Consider the following 17,392-nt stretch of genomic DNA (forward strand, 5'->3'; position numbering starts at 1 on the left):
GAGCAATAACCCCATGCTAACCCCGACTGAGCCGAGTTAGTAACTAATGCTAGAAAGCATGCTAAGGCATTAAGCCCGGCAGAGAGCTCGGCCTCGGCCCAGCATCTGAAGACGTTCCCGAGCACCCTGGCCAAGTCGACGGATAGGGCTAAACCAAGCAAAAATTGCTAAGGCATGAGGCTCGGCTGAGCACTCGGACTAAGTACTCGGCCTCGGTGCTCGGATATAGGAGCAGCGTTCACGAAATAACAGAAAGAAAAGGCTGAATGCAAACACTTAAATGAGAAAAAGTCACTTTTCATTAATCTAAGGCCGATGGCTCAGCGCGGTACAAAAAAGCCTTTCGGCTCGGTGCATAAAATAATAAAAAAAAAAGAGGAAAAAGATAATTGTTCAAACCCCGAGCATGGGGACATGTACATCAAAAATAGAAAGAGATAAAAAGTTTTAAGATTCGGGGGCGTCGATGGGATCCTTGGCGGCTAGGTCCTCGGTAGCATCCTCGACGGCGTCCTTGGAAGCTGATGTCCGCGGGTACTTGGCAAAGTTGGACGGCTCTCCCCGGGGGGTGACCTCAGTCGGGACGGCTTGCTCAACCTCCACCTGATCCTCCTCGCCCAACTCCTCTACCACGGTGGCCACGTCCTCTTCAGACCCAGAGAAGTTAAGGTGGGGGAAAGTAGCCTTGAATTCAGCCAGGGTGTCAGCTCGGCCCTCATCGTACCCCTCCGTGTACAAAGGTTTCTTCAAGCCATGGCACATTTCGTTAAACTCCTCCGACCGGAGGTACGCGTCCACCACCTCGGCTCGGGTACCCACCAGGTCAGCCTCGGCCTTCTTCTTGGATTGCTCGAGCTGGGTCTTCAGGGCCTGCATCTCCTTCTTATGCTAGGACCTGAGAGAGCTCGCCTCGTCTTGAGTGGCTTGGAGGTCAGACTCGGCCTTCTTAAGCTTCCCCTCGACCTCTCGACGTGCCTGGATGGCCGAGCTGGCCTCCTTCTCGGCCTTCTTGCACTGAGCCTTTAGGGAAGCATTATCATTGATAGCTCGCTCGAGCCAGAGGGTCGCCTCGATTGCCTTGGCGAAACCCTGAAATAACGAGCCAAACGTGAGTACAGCTGAGCTTGAAAAGAAATATCACTCGACAAGAAATGAGAAGAGACTCACCATCGCAAAATCCTAGAAGAGGGTAGAGAGGAGCTCGGGGTCGGTCAGCTCCTCCAGCATGGCCTTGTCCTTGGGAAGCCGACCCGCATCGAGTCACTCAGTGGTCAGAGCCGAGTCCCCCAGAAAAGCCGCCAGTGGGGTCGGATCAGGACGTTGCTGGCTGAGGCCCTCCCCAAAGCCAGCTAAGCAATCCCCTGGCTCGAGGCGACCCTAGGGGGATTACCGCCCGAGGTGTTGAAGGAGAGCTTTTGTCGCTTAATCTCCCTCGGGGGGGTCCATTCGCCTTGGTCCCTCTTGGGCTTGTCCCTCTTTGTGGGGCTGAGGTCGCCCTTATTCTTCTCAGCCTTAAGGCCGACCACTGTCTCCTTAGAGCTCGGCAGGACAGCCTTGCCCTTTTCGGTCTTGGAGATCCCGGCCTTTGACTTGCCCTTATCGGCAGCCTTCCTCCTCCTCTCTTTAGAAAGCTCGACCTAAAGCCGAGCCGAGTCCATCGGGGGGACGTGGCTGACCACTGCAGGAACAGAAAAGCAGAGTCAGAAAACAATGAGAAAAATCACAAGGAACGAGCTCGGCTCGGATTTCCTACCCGGGGTCAGGTTCAACGCCCGCAGGAACTCCTCTTCCTGGAGTTGCAGGACATCGAATGGCGGGTACTAACGAATTAGGTCATACGAGGTCTGCTCGTACTTGTTGAGGGGTAACACCCTATTGACAGAACTCAACTTTATCTCCTTTCACTCGGTTCTGAAGGGATAGTTTGGGATGGAGGCAAAAAAGAACCGAGGCTTCCAATGCTTGTTGGAGGTCGACACTCAGTCCAAGTACTTGTAGGTGTTCAACGCCGAACCCTTTTGTGCTCAACGAGTGAAATAATACCACCCCTTCTCAGTGGATTTCTTCATGTACCAGAGCCGAGAGAAGAGGTTCACGCTCGCGGCTCGGTCCATCTGGCGGAAGAAGACGTGGAAGCCATACATCAGCAACCACGCGTTCGGCGTCAGCTGACCAGGGGATAGGTGGAAGCGATCCAAAATTTGGTCCACCAGCCAGAGCACTGGGAACCTAAAGGCATATTTAAACGCGATCTCATACAGGGCCACCTCGCCGGGCCGAATGAAGCAAGCCGTCTCCCCAGGGTTTGGGGCTCGAAGCTTGATGTCCTCCGGGATGGCATAAGTGTCCCTCAGGGGTTGGAGGCCAGCCTCGATGACCGTGCTTTCAACTGTGCCAACACTCCCCTCCTCAGGCTCAAGGATGTCAGTTGTAGAGTCGCCCGAGTCAACCCCATCTTCGAAAGATTTCTCTTCGTCTAACTCTTCATCGTCTGTTGGGGACGATCCCGAGCTCTCGGCTCAATCTTTGGCAATAGGCTGAGCCTCATGGCCAGACTCCTGGGGTAGGGGGACTTCGGCAGCATTGCCCTGGCGGGGCTCCATCGCGGCGGGCTCGTCTGAGATCGAGCCCAGCAAGTCTATGAAGGGTGAGTGGGTGGAGAGCTCTCGGCTCGGACTCATAATTTCACCCACCCTGGAGAGCACTTCACCCTCGTGACCACTACCAACTGACATGTCGAGGAGAGAGGACTTACTGGTTGACGAAGCATGAAGAAGAGATAAACACGAGACGAGCTAAAAGGCTTGAGGACACCGAGCACCTGAAGAGCCAAAGATTCTGAGTTAGCCGAGCGCTCCAAAGATTTGAAACAGTGAGAAATAAGGGAAGAGCCTTCGCCTATTTATAACCACCGAGCGGCCTAGATCCAACGACTGAGGAGAGTTCAAAAAAAGAGATCTAATGGTTCAGATCTTGCAACGATTCGAATTCCCGAGCCATTATTGCAGTAGGTGATGTGGCACTGACACCTAACTGCCAGAATCCGTACAACGTCAAATCCCCGCAGATGAAGAGCTCGGGCTCGGGCTCGGGATGAAATAAATGGCACGCCGAAAGGCTGTACTCATCAAGGACGAGCCGAGCCTTGATGAGTAGGGGGGTCTGTGATAAGTCATAAAATCCCCATCCAACCATGAAGCGCCACGTGGAGGTACTGAGGCTGAACCCGAGGACCGAGCCGAGCTGACGGATGTTGTGCCAAATCGGTCAGCCGGTGCGAGACCATCACCAAAATTTTCCATACGGCCGAGCATTGGATCTACCGAGCACTGAGTCGTGCCTACCAGGGTCGGCCATACAGATGAGCGTCTCTAAGGGCGAGCATCGAGCCGAGCACCAATGCGGTCCGAGAACGGCCCAGCTAAACCCAGCACTTAGGGCACCGCACACTCGCCACCCTTGCCGAGCACCAAGGGCCCGGCCATCAGAGGCCGAGGCCTCACCAGAAGCAATAACACCAACTCCCCCGAAATCACGAAGCCAAATCAGCACGCCCCGACAATCACGGGATACGAATCGAGTCGCGATCCCGCAATTGAATCAAGTCACACTCTCACAAGGACTCTTACCTCTTTAGGAGTCTGACTCCAAGAATAACTCTCCATTCCGCTCCATACGGAAGAGCCCTGCCAATAGAGGACTCTTACCATACAAGGACTCATGCAACCGCCGCATCTCACCCTATAAATACCCAAGTATAGAGCTCAAACGCTCATCTCACTTTTCACTAAGCTGTTACGCTGTAGCACTGGACACCTGACTTGAGCGTCGGAGAGTCCTTGGCCGGAGCCACATTGGCTCTTTTGCGCTCACTCGGTTTTTGCAGGCTCAACCGTGGGCGGACCGGGCGACGGAGGTTTTCACATGCAACAATCCGGTCTCAAAGTAATATTACACAAAAAAAAATGAAAGTTATTTAATACAATATTATGTGAAATGACAAAATTTACTTTCATTAAAGAAAAAGTTTTAAATCTTTTATTTTTTAATAAAAAAATATGTTATCTTAAAAAGACAAAAAAATAATGTTACAAGTTTTTAGTTCACCACTTTGGCTACAATGAGATTTTCCCTTGAGAAAATAACCCCAACTTGTTCGAAGGTTTGATCAATCATGACCCATGAATGGATTCGGAAAAAAAGAGGGAGAATATTATTCACAACAGAAAGGGATTATACAACTTAAACACTATTATTCTATCCAAGCATTTGTTTGTTGTTTCACCCTTAAATTGGCATAACTAATAGGTCACCTACATTGTTTTGTTTTTTTTTTCCGATGAAAATGTAATCACACAAACCACACACCAATCCCAAAAGATTAACCAACTTTTATGACCGTGGAATGGTGGATATACACAACACACACCATACTCACCACACACCAATCCCAAAAGGTCACCAACATGAATTAAAATCCTCTGCAGTACTGGCGGGGCGACGGTGCACATTCGGCGGCACAACAAATGCCACGTGTGCCATGTGGGCCACCTGGCCTCTACTAGGTCGTCGAATGTGCACTGTCTCCCCGCCGGTACTTTAGAGGATCCTGGTCCCACCTACATTGTTGGATAGCTAATAGGTAGTGTTTGATGGCTGCGAAGAATTTATAGCTGCTAAATGCTCCTGTAAATAAAGCTGTTCGTGAAAGAAATAGTTCTAGCAAACAAACCTTTAAAGCTTGCTATAAACATTGCATCTATATACAAAGCTTTGTGGATGCATTGAAATGGGCTGGGCCCTGACAATCCGTGGGCTCGCCTGCACATCACCAGTTATTGCCACTGCCGTTCTTGGCATTTGAGACACAACCATCCGTTTTGGCCTTCTGGCAATCTGGGGTGTCGCACGCAGGCACTGGATGAGGCGTGGTCGCAGAACCACTCGGACCAGATCCTCCTCCCGTTGCATTGCACATTTACTGGCATCGAGCCATCACCCGACAAGCCATCGACGTATTCGCTAGAGTCAAGAGTCGAAAATCGAGATACACACGCACACAGAAAGAGTGAGGGAGACTGGGAGAGAGATGACGCAGGGAACGCCGACGCAGGCGTATGGAGAGCCGTCGTACTGGGACAACAGGTATGCCCAGGACACTGGGCCGTTTGATTGGTACCAGAAGTACCCATCCTTAGCGCCGTTGTTACATATGTACGTTCGTCGAGATCACCGGATCCTAGTCGTCGGCTGCGGTAACGCAGGTGTGCTTATTCATAACCCATTGTTTCCTCTTCTTCTGTAACTCAAACTATCGGAGCTTCCCCCAATAATCAACTATTATGTTTCAGACTTGTGTTCCTTTGGGTTCTTTTTATTGGCATTAGTTGTATGTGCAACAAAACTGGTTAAGTCGAAGCGATTGCATAAGCATAACTACCCCCCTACCAATTCCGTCCTCGTTTCGTTTTAGGGTTTTTCTTGCATTTTTCCTTTCATAGATTTAATATGATGGACTGCCCATCAATACTTGATGTTGCACCTGTTTTTTATATCATTGCTGAAAAAACGTTTGGTTTTACAATTATTGAATGCTTTCCCAGTTCATGTATTATTATAAGGTGCAATTCATAAAATCTTTCGGTGAAATTAATTTTCAACTAGTTTCATAAAGAAAAATTAAAATAACCTGTTAGCCCTGTTCTCACTTCTTCCCAAAATAGAGTGACCCAGATGCTAAGTGTGGACTCTAGAAAGATGGGTTTGAATCAAAAGTTTTGAAAATGAATCTAACTTAAAAAATATATATATATCGGATAGACTTTTTTAGAACCACACTAAGGGGTGGTTAAGATTTACTCCAGAGCATCCTTTGTTGTTCTCTTGGTCTTATCCATAAGATTAGAGACTCTAAAGAGGATACTCCAGAGCATCCTAGCCGTTCAGAACAGAATGAATGGCATAGGCTCTGGTAGTTTTATTTGTAGATTATAGCAAGAGTACAATTAGGTAAGCTGTGATACAAAAAGGAAAAATTCTATTCAAATTAGATTTCTTAACATAAAAGGAGGATTACAGTATCTTAAACATTGAAACAAATAAGGCCTAATTATATGCTTGATTTCCTCCTTCATTATCTGCTTGATTCCTTCCCCGGTTATCTGTTTGATTTCCTCCTCCATTCAGCTGTCTTGTATAAGGAATAGAAACTCTATCATTTTTACTCCCCCTCAAGTGAAGGTGGGAATGATAGTGAACAATAAGCTTGGACCAAAGAGATAGAAATGAAACGCGAGCAAGAGTTTTGGTTAAAATATCAGCAAGCTGAAGCTGAGAGGGAAGGGATCGAGTAATAAGCGAGCCAGCAACCACTTTTTCACGAACAAAATGGTAATCCAGTTCAACATGCTTAGTTTGAGCATGAAAAATAAGTTGGTAGTTAAGAAATGTGCACTCAAATGATCACAAAACAGAATAGGAGCATGAGGAAGAGGCACAAGGCCTGACCAAGTCCCAAAGTAAATAAGTAATCCAAGTTAATTCAGCGGCACTGATAGTCAAGGAACTGTATTCAGCCTCATCACTAGAATGGGCGACAATGGGTTGTTTCTTAGCACTCCACAAAATGAGATTAGATCCAAGAAACACACAATAACCAGAAGTAGAGCGCTGAGTATCAGAACACCTGGTCCAGTCTGCATCACTAAATATATAAATTTAAGGTACTTTGCGCCAAAATTCGAAGAACAAAATCAACTGTTCCTTTAACATAACGCAAAATGTGTAAGACTCCCACATTACTGCAATAATAATTTGCATCGACCAAAAAATCCAAGGCATCTAAATGCAAGTGATAATGCTGTGGTAAAGGTGTCACAACCTGCTTACACTCTGTCATAGAGGCCCAATCAAGAATATCCCAGGCATAATTGGATTGAGAGAGAAAGAGACCATCACTAGTGCAGACAGCATGCAAGCCCAAGAAGTAGTGAAGATTGTCCAAGCCATAAAGAGCAACCTTAGACCCAAGGATATGAATGAGGTAGATATCATCCGAGAATTCGAACCGGTCATCATCCACGTATAGCAGTGTTAAACAAAATACCATGAGGTGAATGAAGAACAAAAAAAGGATGATTCTGCCTGGCTGCAATAAAAACCCAAGCCAAGAAGAAATAAAGAGATGATCAAACCATGCACGAGGTGCTTGTTTCAAACCAGATAAGGCTTGTTTCAAAAGACAAACATGGTTAGGAAACTATCGATCAATGAACCCTCGAGGTTGTTCCGTATATAGTATCTCCTTAAGAATTCCATTAAGAAAACCTTTTTTAACATATAGCTGACGAATACTCCTATCATTAACGACTACAACAGATAGAACGGGACAAATTGTTGCTGGCTTAATAACATGGGTAAAAGTCTCATCAAAGTCTATTCCTTTCACCTGAGTTTACCTTTAGCAACCAAACAGGCCTTGAACCATTCAACTGAGTTATCAGGCTTAAGTTTGTTCTTGTACACCCAATGAGAACTGACAATTTTCATATAAGGGGTACGAGGAACAAGAATCCAAGTTTGATTATTAGCCAAAGCTTGAAATTCTGTATGCATTGCATTAACCCAATGTGGAGATTTAAGGGCTGACCGCAAAGACTTAGGTTTGGCAATATCTAAAGCAGGAGCAGCCAATGCTTATTTTAAAATTGGGTTTAACTACACCATGTTGTGCACAACTAACCAGATGGCGATTAGGTGCAATAATGTTGCCAAGAGATACATCACACAATGAAGAATCTCTACAAAGCTGAGTAGAAATCATAGATACACTTGTCTGAAGTGAGACCTTGGATGAAACTGGTGAAGAAACATTGTGGATATCAGATGAAGGCACAACAATAAAAATATCAAGAGAAGTATCCGAACTAGAAGACAAAACTGGACTGCCTGAAATATTACGATCAATAGGAATGAGATCAGTTGAAGTAATGGGTTGGAAATGATGTAGTACTAGCATTAGAATCAATAGCTGGTGATGGTGATACTACTGACTCCCCTTCAGATGGTGGATGAGAAACTACATGAAGAGAAAGAGAAGCTGTCAAATCAAAGGAATTTGGATATGTTGTTACAGGTTTGATCTGTGAAACATTAGATGGAACCTATTGGGATTCAAAAATAGATAAATCGTCTAATCAGACAATACTCTGTGAAATAACAACATGCCCAGTAGAAGGAAGTAGACACTGATAACCTTTGTGCAATGGACTATAACCAATAAATACATAAGGAAAGGTCTTTGGCTGAAATTTATTGTCTGTAGAGGTCTTCATATAAGTGAAGCACTGACAGCCAAAAGAACTCAGACCAATATAATTTGGCTCCTTTCCAAACAGCTTCTGATAGGGACTGACACCTTGCAACACTAGAGGAGGTAACCGATTAATAAGAAAGACCGCAGTGGAAAATGTCAACCCAAAGATGCTTTGGTGCACTAGCATGAAATAACATCTTCAGTCTAGTTTCAACAATATGCTTCCGAATTGCGACACCATTCAATTCTAGTGTTCATGGGCATCAAGTATGAAGAATAATTCCACAGGTCTCAAGGTGAGAAAGAAATTAGGTTTTCTCAAAGTCACCTCCTCCATCACATTGAAAGATTTTAATTTTTCGTGAAAATTGATTTTCTACCATTTATTGAAACTTAAGAAAACATATTAGAATTCAGATTTTCGTCGTAAAGGATAAAGCCAGGTAAACCGTGAGTAATCGTCTACAAATTGAACATAATATTTGTAATGTTAAACAGAAAAGGTCGGAGCTGGTCCCCATAATTCATAGTGAATCGATCTTTTCCAAAGGGAAATCAGAAATTTTATTGTTTAATTGGAATAGAAGCCTACAACTCTTTCCCAATTGACAACTACAAACTGAAGACTATTTGAAGTTTTGAACCACCTACTGACATCAATTAAACCTTGCTAAGACAATATTTTTGAAATCGTAGAATGAGGGTGACCAAGTCGAACATGCAAGACTTCTTTTGAAGCCTTTCCAGATCTCAAGGCTACCGAAGCTTGCATACGGCCACTGTCCCAGCTTGTAAATGTTGCCATGCCTGCTCCCTTTTGCTATCAGTTTTCCCGTCTCCATTTCCTTAATAAGAAAACCATTTGAAGAAAATTCAAATATGCAGTCATGATCCTTAGTGAGTGGCTGACAGATAATAAATTCCATGGTTGCTAATATCATTTGTCATGATGATTGGGCCCCTGTTTTCTTCTTCTCCCCTACTATCCACCATCTGGAATGCCTTGCCTTTCATTCCCAGAAGGCTTCACAGTAGGGTAGATAATGTTGTTTGGTCTGCTTCTTCTTTGGGCCTACTAGCTCCAAAGCAGCTTGGGACCTTATCAGATCCTGTGGCCCTATGTCCCCTGGCGCAAGTTCGTTTGGTTCAAGAACCACATTCCCCATCATAGCTTAACTGTTTGGCGGGTCCTCTCCAACTGCCTCCCAAGTAATCTTCTTAGTTGACATGTACAGGTATAAAGCAAAAGAATACAATGTGCAGCAGCTGGAAGAAATATTTATATGGTTCTGTGCATGCCAATTACCCTTAACTTTGTTTAAGATATGTGTACGTTCATTCTCATCTACTGCTTTATGTTGTATGTGACACATTGTCTAAGATATGTATATGTTCATGCTAATTTATTGCTCTATGTTATATATTGTCACCCAAGACATCTCTTGTCTTATGTACTAATATTTAGGTTTCATGAACTATGTTGCTTAACAATTTGACTAGTTCGTGCATAACACAGTTGCTTTTTGGTCTATTGACAGTGTTCAGTGAAGGAATGGTTGATGATGGTTTCCGAGATGTTGTCAACATTGATATATCCTCAGTAGTGATTGAAGCCATGCAAAAGAAATACCAAGATCGTCCAGAACTGAAATGTATCCTATTTGTTAGTGTGGTTGTGGAGTGGATAACGTTCTGTTGATTGGGGTAATTGGTTCGGTGAAAGTGTCTTCAAGCCATGAACCAGTAAACTTTATACCAGAATTTGGTCTGGTGCAAATGGGTTCAGATTCAAGTCTGAACAAGGTGGGAGGGAAGAAAAACCTAATAAGATTTTAATACTTAACCTATTAAGGCCCTGTCTGGCTGAAAGGAAAGTTAAGGGAAGGGAAATGTAATGGAAACAAAAAATAAAACAGATTCTTTTGTAATCATTTCCATCAATGCTTAACTATCTCCAAAACTTACTAAAAATGGGGATTGAATCTTAGTGTATCTTAGTTTTCAATCAAATTACTTGGATTTGAAGAGGAAAATATGATAGTGCTAATTATTATTTTTTAAAACAGTTCAGTTACAATATTTGTTAAGATTTTAAGTTAGTTACACACTCATGGTTATAAAAGTTTTCATTTCCTTCTTTACATTAATTTGACTTCCCCTCATTTCTCTTTACTTTTCAGTGGAATGAGCCTAAGTAAAATGTTCTGCCTGTAGTTTCTATATAGGGCTCTACTCAAACGAAAATGCTTACACCTTACGAGTTTCATGTTTCACCCATTTAGTACTCCCTAGAAAGAAATCTTGTAATGTTACTCTGAAATATCTGCCACAATGGAAAGTATATGAGTAGGCATTTTTGACCTAAAAAATCCAATTAAGAAGTTGGGTACTGGCCACCAGTTACAAACAGGGTACCTGCTTGAGTTGGTATACGAGTTCTCAAATTTCATTTTCTCGGTTGAGATCTCGGGTAACTCGAGATCTCGACTCTTCTACTTCTTTAAAAGTCATCTAACTCGACAGAACTCGATATTTCTCGATCGAGTTCTGTCCAAAAGCTATTTTCTTCCCCATTTGAAGGCTGTGACTCATTTTACTTCTGGATTTCAAGTTATAACCTGCGGGAGAGTTGATTCAGCTGCACATTTGAAGGATTCAGCTACACATCTTCAAGATTCATCTCAAATTTAAAGGATTCAACTCTTATATGTTTGCTGTGGAGCACTATATGCAACAGTGCAGCAACACTATGTCATGGGAAGACTATGTGGCACTACTGGGGACTGAATACTTGATTCAAACTCCGTTTATGTGATGATAGTTGTAACTTGTAACATTGTTAAACAGTTTGATGTATCACTTTAACATTTTTAATGCTTATTTAAGTTGTTTAGCTATTAATTGAATGTTTTGCTTGCTTTCTATTACTAAATTATGTGTAGAGTAGTATTTTAGTACGTCGTCACCTACCAACTTAAGGTCCGAAGTAAAACTCTTATTTGGACTCTGTTTTTTGCAAAATCTAATAATGGCATTGTGTTTAAATGGCCTAAAATAGGCTGAATACCAAGTTTCAGATCCAAACTAGGTCTAAAACCCACCAAGTTGAGCTTTCGAGTTGAAAAAAAAAATGCACCAATTCGACTGAGATCTCGGTTTTTCCCAGGGTCGAGTTGGGGTCAAGTTTCGAGTTTTAGTATCTTGGGTACCTGCACCTGTACCAACTCAAGTAGTGAGAAGGTAACTTCTGGTCTTGACTGGTAGCTATTGTGCTTTGATGAGATATTGTCTATTACCAATGTCTCTTTCCTGAATACTTGAGTAGATATTAAAATGGATGTTCGAGATATGGGTGATTTTGAGTCAGGTTACTTTGATGCTGTCATTGATAAAGGTACTGCTATGTTTCAACTTGCAGGAAATCTTATTTGATTTCTTTCTTTTCATTTTCTGAGGTGTTTATTTTGGTGAGAAGATTGCTTAATGAGTGGCTGATTTTTTTCTCTCACAATGTCCTTCTTGTTTCCAGGAACTCTAGACTCCCTCATGGTGAGTGTCGTATACTTTAAATACTCCTGTCTTTGCAGAGAGATGATTACTCATAGCAAGTCTTTGACCGTAGTGTGGACACAATTCACAACAAAATGCAACTAAGATGCTTGAGGAGGTTGGAAGGTATGTTGAAACTGTTGGAAGTCTTGGTATAATTTTTTCTCTTGTTGTCTTTACTTGTTTGATCTGGTAATCACTTACTGACACAGTTAATGGCAATATCAGGGTCCTCAAAAACAAAGGTGTCTATATTCTCGTAAGTTGTCCTTATTCTTTAATTTTTCAAATGTGAACACTACTCCAGCATTACCTTTGAATTTATACAGGTTGCCATATAAAATCTTGTTTTTTCTAGTAGGCTTGTAATTCTTCTTAAACCCAGATTACTTATGGAGCTCCAGTTTATCGTCTACATTTGTTGAGAGGCCTGTGCTTGTGGACAATAAAACTTCATGTAATAGGTTAGTAACTTCCCTTTTCGTGTGGTAAATACTAAATACTATAATCCTGGATCTCAAAGCTGATATGAATGTTGTACGAGATCCTATAGTGAGCCTTATTCAGCACATTTTTAATGCTTGTGTTATTGCAAATGTACACAATGAAACAACATTTCTTTATCATGTTTCCAAAGTTGGGTTAGGCAGTGCAGGTGTAATCTTCCTAGAACTTTCTGGTTCAATATGTGCTGTTTTACATCACCCTTAAATTGTACTTGTACCTCTTTTTCTTAGACTTGTTGTAATTCACAAATTTTGGCCACAAGATGATTCTATTGTTGGCTTAAGATTAGAACTCAATTTTTGTTGTGGTATTTATTCATGTGTATAACCACCGTTATACTTTCTGTCTCCTACCGGAACCAAGATTGGATGCTGGGAAGAGACTTCCGGCTATCAAGGACGAGACCTTTGACCTTTGCCCGAAGAGGCCTTTGAGCAGTGGTGGTAGAAATGATTCGCTACTGAGTTTATGCAACATTCCTGTGCTGGTCTTGGAATTGGCCAGTGTGGGTTGCTCAGCTTAGGGGGGGGGTGAGTAGTTTTTGTGCAAGGGGAGCTAGTATCTCTGTGCAGCTGATATGTTATTCTTAAATGACAACTTAAAAAACAGGTTGGTTTTTAGCGATTAAAAGGAGATGTTTGCCACAGGTCTTCAACCAAATGAATGAGATAATAACTTCCTGCTTCATCTTTTGAGGCTTTAGAAAGAAGCCTGACACTTTTTGAAGCACTGTGGGAAAATGGATTTAAAAGCTTTCATCCGGAAAATGGCATAATCTGAAGAATTCTTGGAAACTGTCCATGGAGATAAGAAACTTGGAAGTCTTCGTAAGTTATAATGATATATGGAAGGCATTGCTTTGACTTTCTTACAGTGCTAGAGTCACAGTTATGGAGATTAGTGTGCTCTCTAGGAAAGAGGAAGAAGGTTTCATAGGAAAAGTTAGGAGAGAGATCAGATCTGTGCTTCAGTCTTCTTACATTTACTGGTCTGGTATCTTTGGGCTGCCCCAATCTTGCGTCAAGAAGACCGAGTCCCTCATCTGTGCCTTCCTAAACTCTTTGGTTCCAAATCCCCTTTGGAAACCTTGTCTCCTTAGGCTTCTGCTTTCTCTCTTCTCCCCAAGGTGTTTGGATGTGTCTGTTATGTCCACGTTAATAAGTTTGCTCAGACTAAACTTGACCCCAAGGCCCTCAAATGCCTTTTTCTTGGGTATTACTCCTCTACAAAGTGCTATAAGTGCTACCATCCCTCTTCCCGAAGGTGACTTCTCTCCAAAGATGTCACCTTCTTTGAATCTCTACCTTTTTTCAATTCCCATCAGCATCGTTTTCAGGGGGAGAATAGTGGGAGTGAAAAGGCTGTTGATGTCGCCCCTTTTCTTCCACCTTTGCCTATTCCTCCATTTCTGCTTGATGTTGGGAAACACAAAGAAGTGGATGTTGTTGATATTAGTGATCATTTAGACGTTGTTGATATTGGTGATCATTTAGGTGTTGGTTTTGGTACTAAGAAGGAATTGCTTGTGTACAAAAGATAGGGAAAGGAGACCTGCCAAGCGTTCTTTTCAAATCCACATCCTGAGATCCACCTTCCTCAATAAGGTAACGTTCCTTCTCTTCCTTCTGAGTTAGATCTTCCCATTTCTATTCGAAAGGGCAAGAGAGTTTGCACTAATCCTATAGCCCAATTTGTTTCCTATGATGCTATCTCTCCTGCAGGTGTTGCTTTCTCTGTTGCTCTTTCCTCCTCTTCTATTCCTAAGAATGTCCCGAGGCCATGTTTGATCCAATGTGAAAGGAAGTCATGTCTAAGGAAATGATGGCCCTTGAGAAGAATTGCACTTTGAAGCTAGTGGATCTTCCCAAGGGGAGAGTTCTAGTTGGATGTAGATGGGTCTACAGAATCAAGTACTAATCAGATGGTGTTGTTGAGAGATATAAGGCCAGATTGGTGGCCAAAGGGTATAGTCAGGTGTATAGGATTGATTATCATAAGACATTTGCTCCTTTGGTCAAACACAACTTGATGAGAGTTCTCTTGTCATTGGCAGCCAATAGAGACTAGCCATCATATCAATTGGATGTAAGAATGTTTTCCTCCATGGTGACCTAGAAGAGGAAGTATACATGCAACCTCCACCTCGCTTCAAGTTCCCTTCAACTAAAGGGAAAGTGTGTCTCCTAAAAAAAGCACTATATGGTCTTAAACAGTCCCCAAAGGCTTTGTGTGAGAGATTTAGATAGGCCATTCTGAAGATTGGGTATTCCCAAAGTCAAGCTGACTACATTTTAATTACCAAGCGAGGCAATGGTTCTATTACAACCCTCATTGTTTATGTGGATGACATTGTTGTGATTGGAAATGACAGAGTTGAGATAAGTAGATTGAAGTCCAACTTGGCCCAACAGTTTGAGATTAAAGATCTTAGACCCTTGAAGTACTTCTCGAGGATTGAAGTATCAAGATCTAAGGGAATAAATACCTACCTAAGGAAGTCTGTGCTAGACTTATTGAAAGAAACAAGGATGTTGGGTTGCAAGCCAGCAAACCTTTTATTGAACAGAATCACAAGCTTGGAAAAGACTTTGATTCATTCCTTATTGACGCAGGGAAATACCAAAGACTAGTGGGGAAGTTGATCTACCTCTCTTTGACTTGCCCAGACATCACCTATGCAATTGGGGTGGAAAGCCTATTTATGCATGCTCCCAAGAGTGGATACTTGGATGTTGTATATCTCATCCTCAGGTACTTGAAGTCCTCTCCAGGGAAAGGACTATATGCCAGACACAACCTGTAGAAAACCTAGGACCCGTAACCAGTAACTTGAGAGAAAAGAGAAGATGGAAGAAGAATTGATTGTAATGCTTGAGTTCTTTAATTGATAGGTAAGCCCCTTTATTTATAATAGAGGGGAAATTACAAAGTGACTAAACTAGGCGATGTGGGACTAAAACCCACATAGCCGACATAAACTTAATAATATAAGAAGAATAAAACTACCCCCAAAAAGACCAGAATACCCCCACGGTATTCTGGAGTACATATTCCAACACTCCCCCTCAAGCTGGATTATACAAATAAGTAAAGAAAGAAGATCCAGCTTGAACTAAAGGAAAAAGAACTCCTAATAATGCTAACACTCTCCCTCAAGTTGGCGCATACAAGGTACTAATGCCCAACTTGAACAAAATGGAAAAAACTAAGTTGCAGCAGAATCCAGCTTGACAGATGAATGTAGCTCCCAAATAAACCTTCAAGATCTTGAAATAATTGATCTTCAAAACCTGGATAGACATGATCAGCAAACCGGGACTGGAATGTCTTCCAAAAAAGGCAGTTTTCAACGATCTTCAATAGCTATCCAGTGATGAATCTCAGATTGTCATAGTGACATAAAATCTTGAAGTTAAATAACTAGAGCAACAAGCAGCGAAAACAAACTGAATCAAGCAATATCAACCCAACTGAAAGTCCTCAAATAGGCAACAACCAAATATCTTCAATTCTCTTCAATACTTCAATCTCCCCCTTACGGCAAATTCAACCCAATAACAAAGGATATCCAATAGCAATGGTGGAAAACACTGATCTTCTATGTTTGCCCACAAATGTTTTTGCAAGTTCTGCTTATACAATGTCTGCAAGTGTACTATACATAATCTCCCCCTCACGTGTAGTAATACACGTGGACAAATAAAGGAAATGGTGTAAGGTTTAGTGGCAAAAACGTAACTTTTCAGAATTTTCCAAAGGTGCTATGGGTAATTAAAAAGGAAGGAATGGCAAAATTATAATTTACCAGAAGTTTCCAAAGGTGTTATGGGTAAATACCAAAGGTATGGGATATGAAGGGAATTAGAATTATTGAAAGGGAACGGTGTTGGAAAAAAAAGGATGGTATGGCTGTAATTTGGTGGAAATCCACTTTTAAATACAATCCAAGCCAAAGGGCAGACTGGTAATAGACCAGAATTTTCAAGGGTCAATTGGGTGGTCAAATAGGGAAATGGCAGAATTGCAAATAACACAAAGTTGAAAAAGGGATGGCATTCTGGTAAATATGGTGAACAGTATAGGATTCCTTTGAAAGAAACAAAGAGGGCTGTAGGGCAAGGAGTAAATAAGTTCAAAAGGTAAGGGCAAAGCTGGAATTTGGTTGTAATCTACTTTTAAACACCATCCAAGCCAAAGGGTAAACTTGGAAGGGAAATAACTAAAAAGTATGTTGGAATTAGGGATAAAAAGAGGGGCATTTATGGAAAGTATGTGAATAAAATAAAGAAAAAGGAATCGTGAGAAAAGGGGAAAGAAAGTACCGTCTCCTACCTCTAGCACAAACCAGAGGCGGAAAACCAGATTTGAATTTCAAGGGAGGAACTCACTCAATTAGCTTCTATTTACCTTGAGATTTCAATCAATGAAACATAATCCAAGACCCTTCTGATTCCCAGTAATATTAAACCTAAACAGCCAATATATTCCAAGAAGGATTGGCTGAAAGTCTGAAACAGATCTGGCGGAAAGCTTAGATTCAGATTTGATTTCTGAATCGACCAGGGAAAGGAGGAGGCGGAACAAAAAATGCATCGTCAACCTCTCTTCAACCAATTCCAAGAACCAGCCACAAGAGAAAAACGAGAACCAGGGATCGATTCAAATAGGCAGCAAGCAATAGAAGAACTGCAGCAAACCAGAATTTGATTCCACAAGTAAACCTTCGATAGCAATCGAAGTAAACAGCAGCAACGACAGTCGATGAATCGATCCAAATAAAAGTTCTCACAGCAAGAATCAATACCACCAAGAAGACACTTGATCGATCTTAAAAAAAAAGAAGAACCAGTGTGCAAAATCTCCGATCTAAAATTACCCAGATGCTGGACAGAACTGATTCAAAAAACTGGGCAGAATCGATGCAATAACCTTCAATCTCCAGATGAAAGGATAAACAACAGCAATCGATTTCTGCAATAACCAGAAATCAGCAGCAGGATTTTTCAACTAGAAATCCATATC

General features: G+C 42.2%; 1 protein-coding gene across 1 annotated transcript in view; it reads left to right on the top strand.

Moving 5' to 3' along the window:
* Positions 1 to 5,065: 5,065 nt before the first annotated feature.
* Positions 5,066 to 17,392, top strand: part of LOC122657316 (EEF1A lysine methyltransferase 4) — a 34,996-nt gene continuing 22,669 nt past the window's right edge. Inside the window, exons 1-7 of the mRNA XM_043851979.1 lie at positions 5,066 to 5,264; positions 9,853 to 9,966; positions 11,640 to 11,708; positions 11,844 to 11,863; positions 11,937 to 11,989; positions 12,092 to 12,122; positions 12,249 to 12,327. Coding sequence (XP_043707914.1) covers positions 5,090 to 5,264; positions 9,853 to 9,966; positions 11,640 to 11,708; positions 11,844 to 11,863; positions 11,937 to 11,989; positions 12,092 to 12,122; positions 12,249 to 12,327 — 541 coding nt within the window. The 5' untranslated portion in view covers positions 5,066 to 5,089. The remainder of the gene's footprint in view (positions 5,265 to 9,852; positions 9,967 to 11,639; positions 11,709 to 11,843; positions 11,864 to 11,936; positions 11,990 to 12,091; positions 12,123 to 12,248; positions 12,328 to 17,392) is intronic.

The sequence above is a fragment of the Telopea speciosissima genome, chromosome 4 (genome assembly GCF_018873765.1).
Source record: "Telopea speciosissima isolate NSW1024214 ecotype Mountain lineage chromosome 4, Tspe_v1, whole genome shotgun sequence".
Classification (NCBI taxonomy): Eukaryota; Viridiplantae; Streptophyta; class Magnoliopsida; order Proteales; family Proteaceae; genus Telopea; species Telopea speciosissima.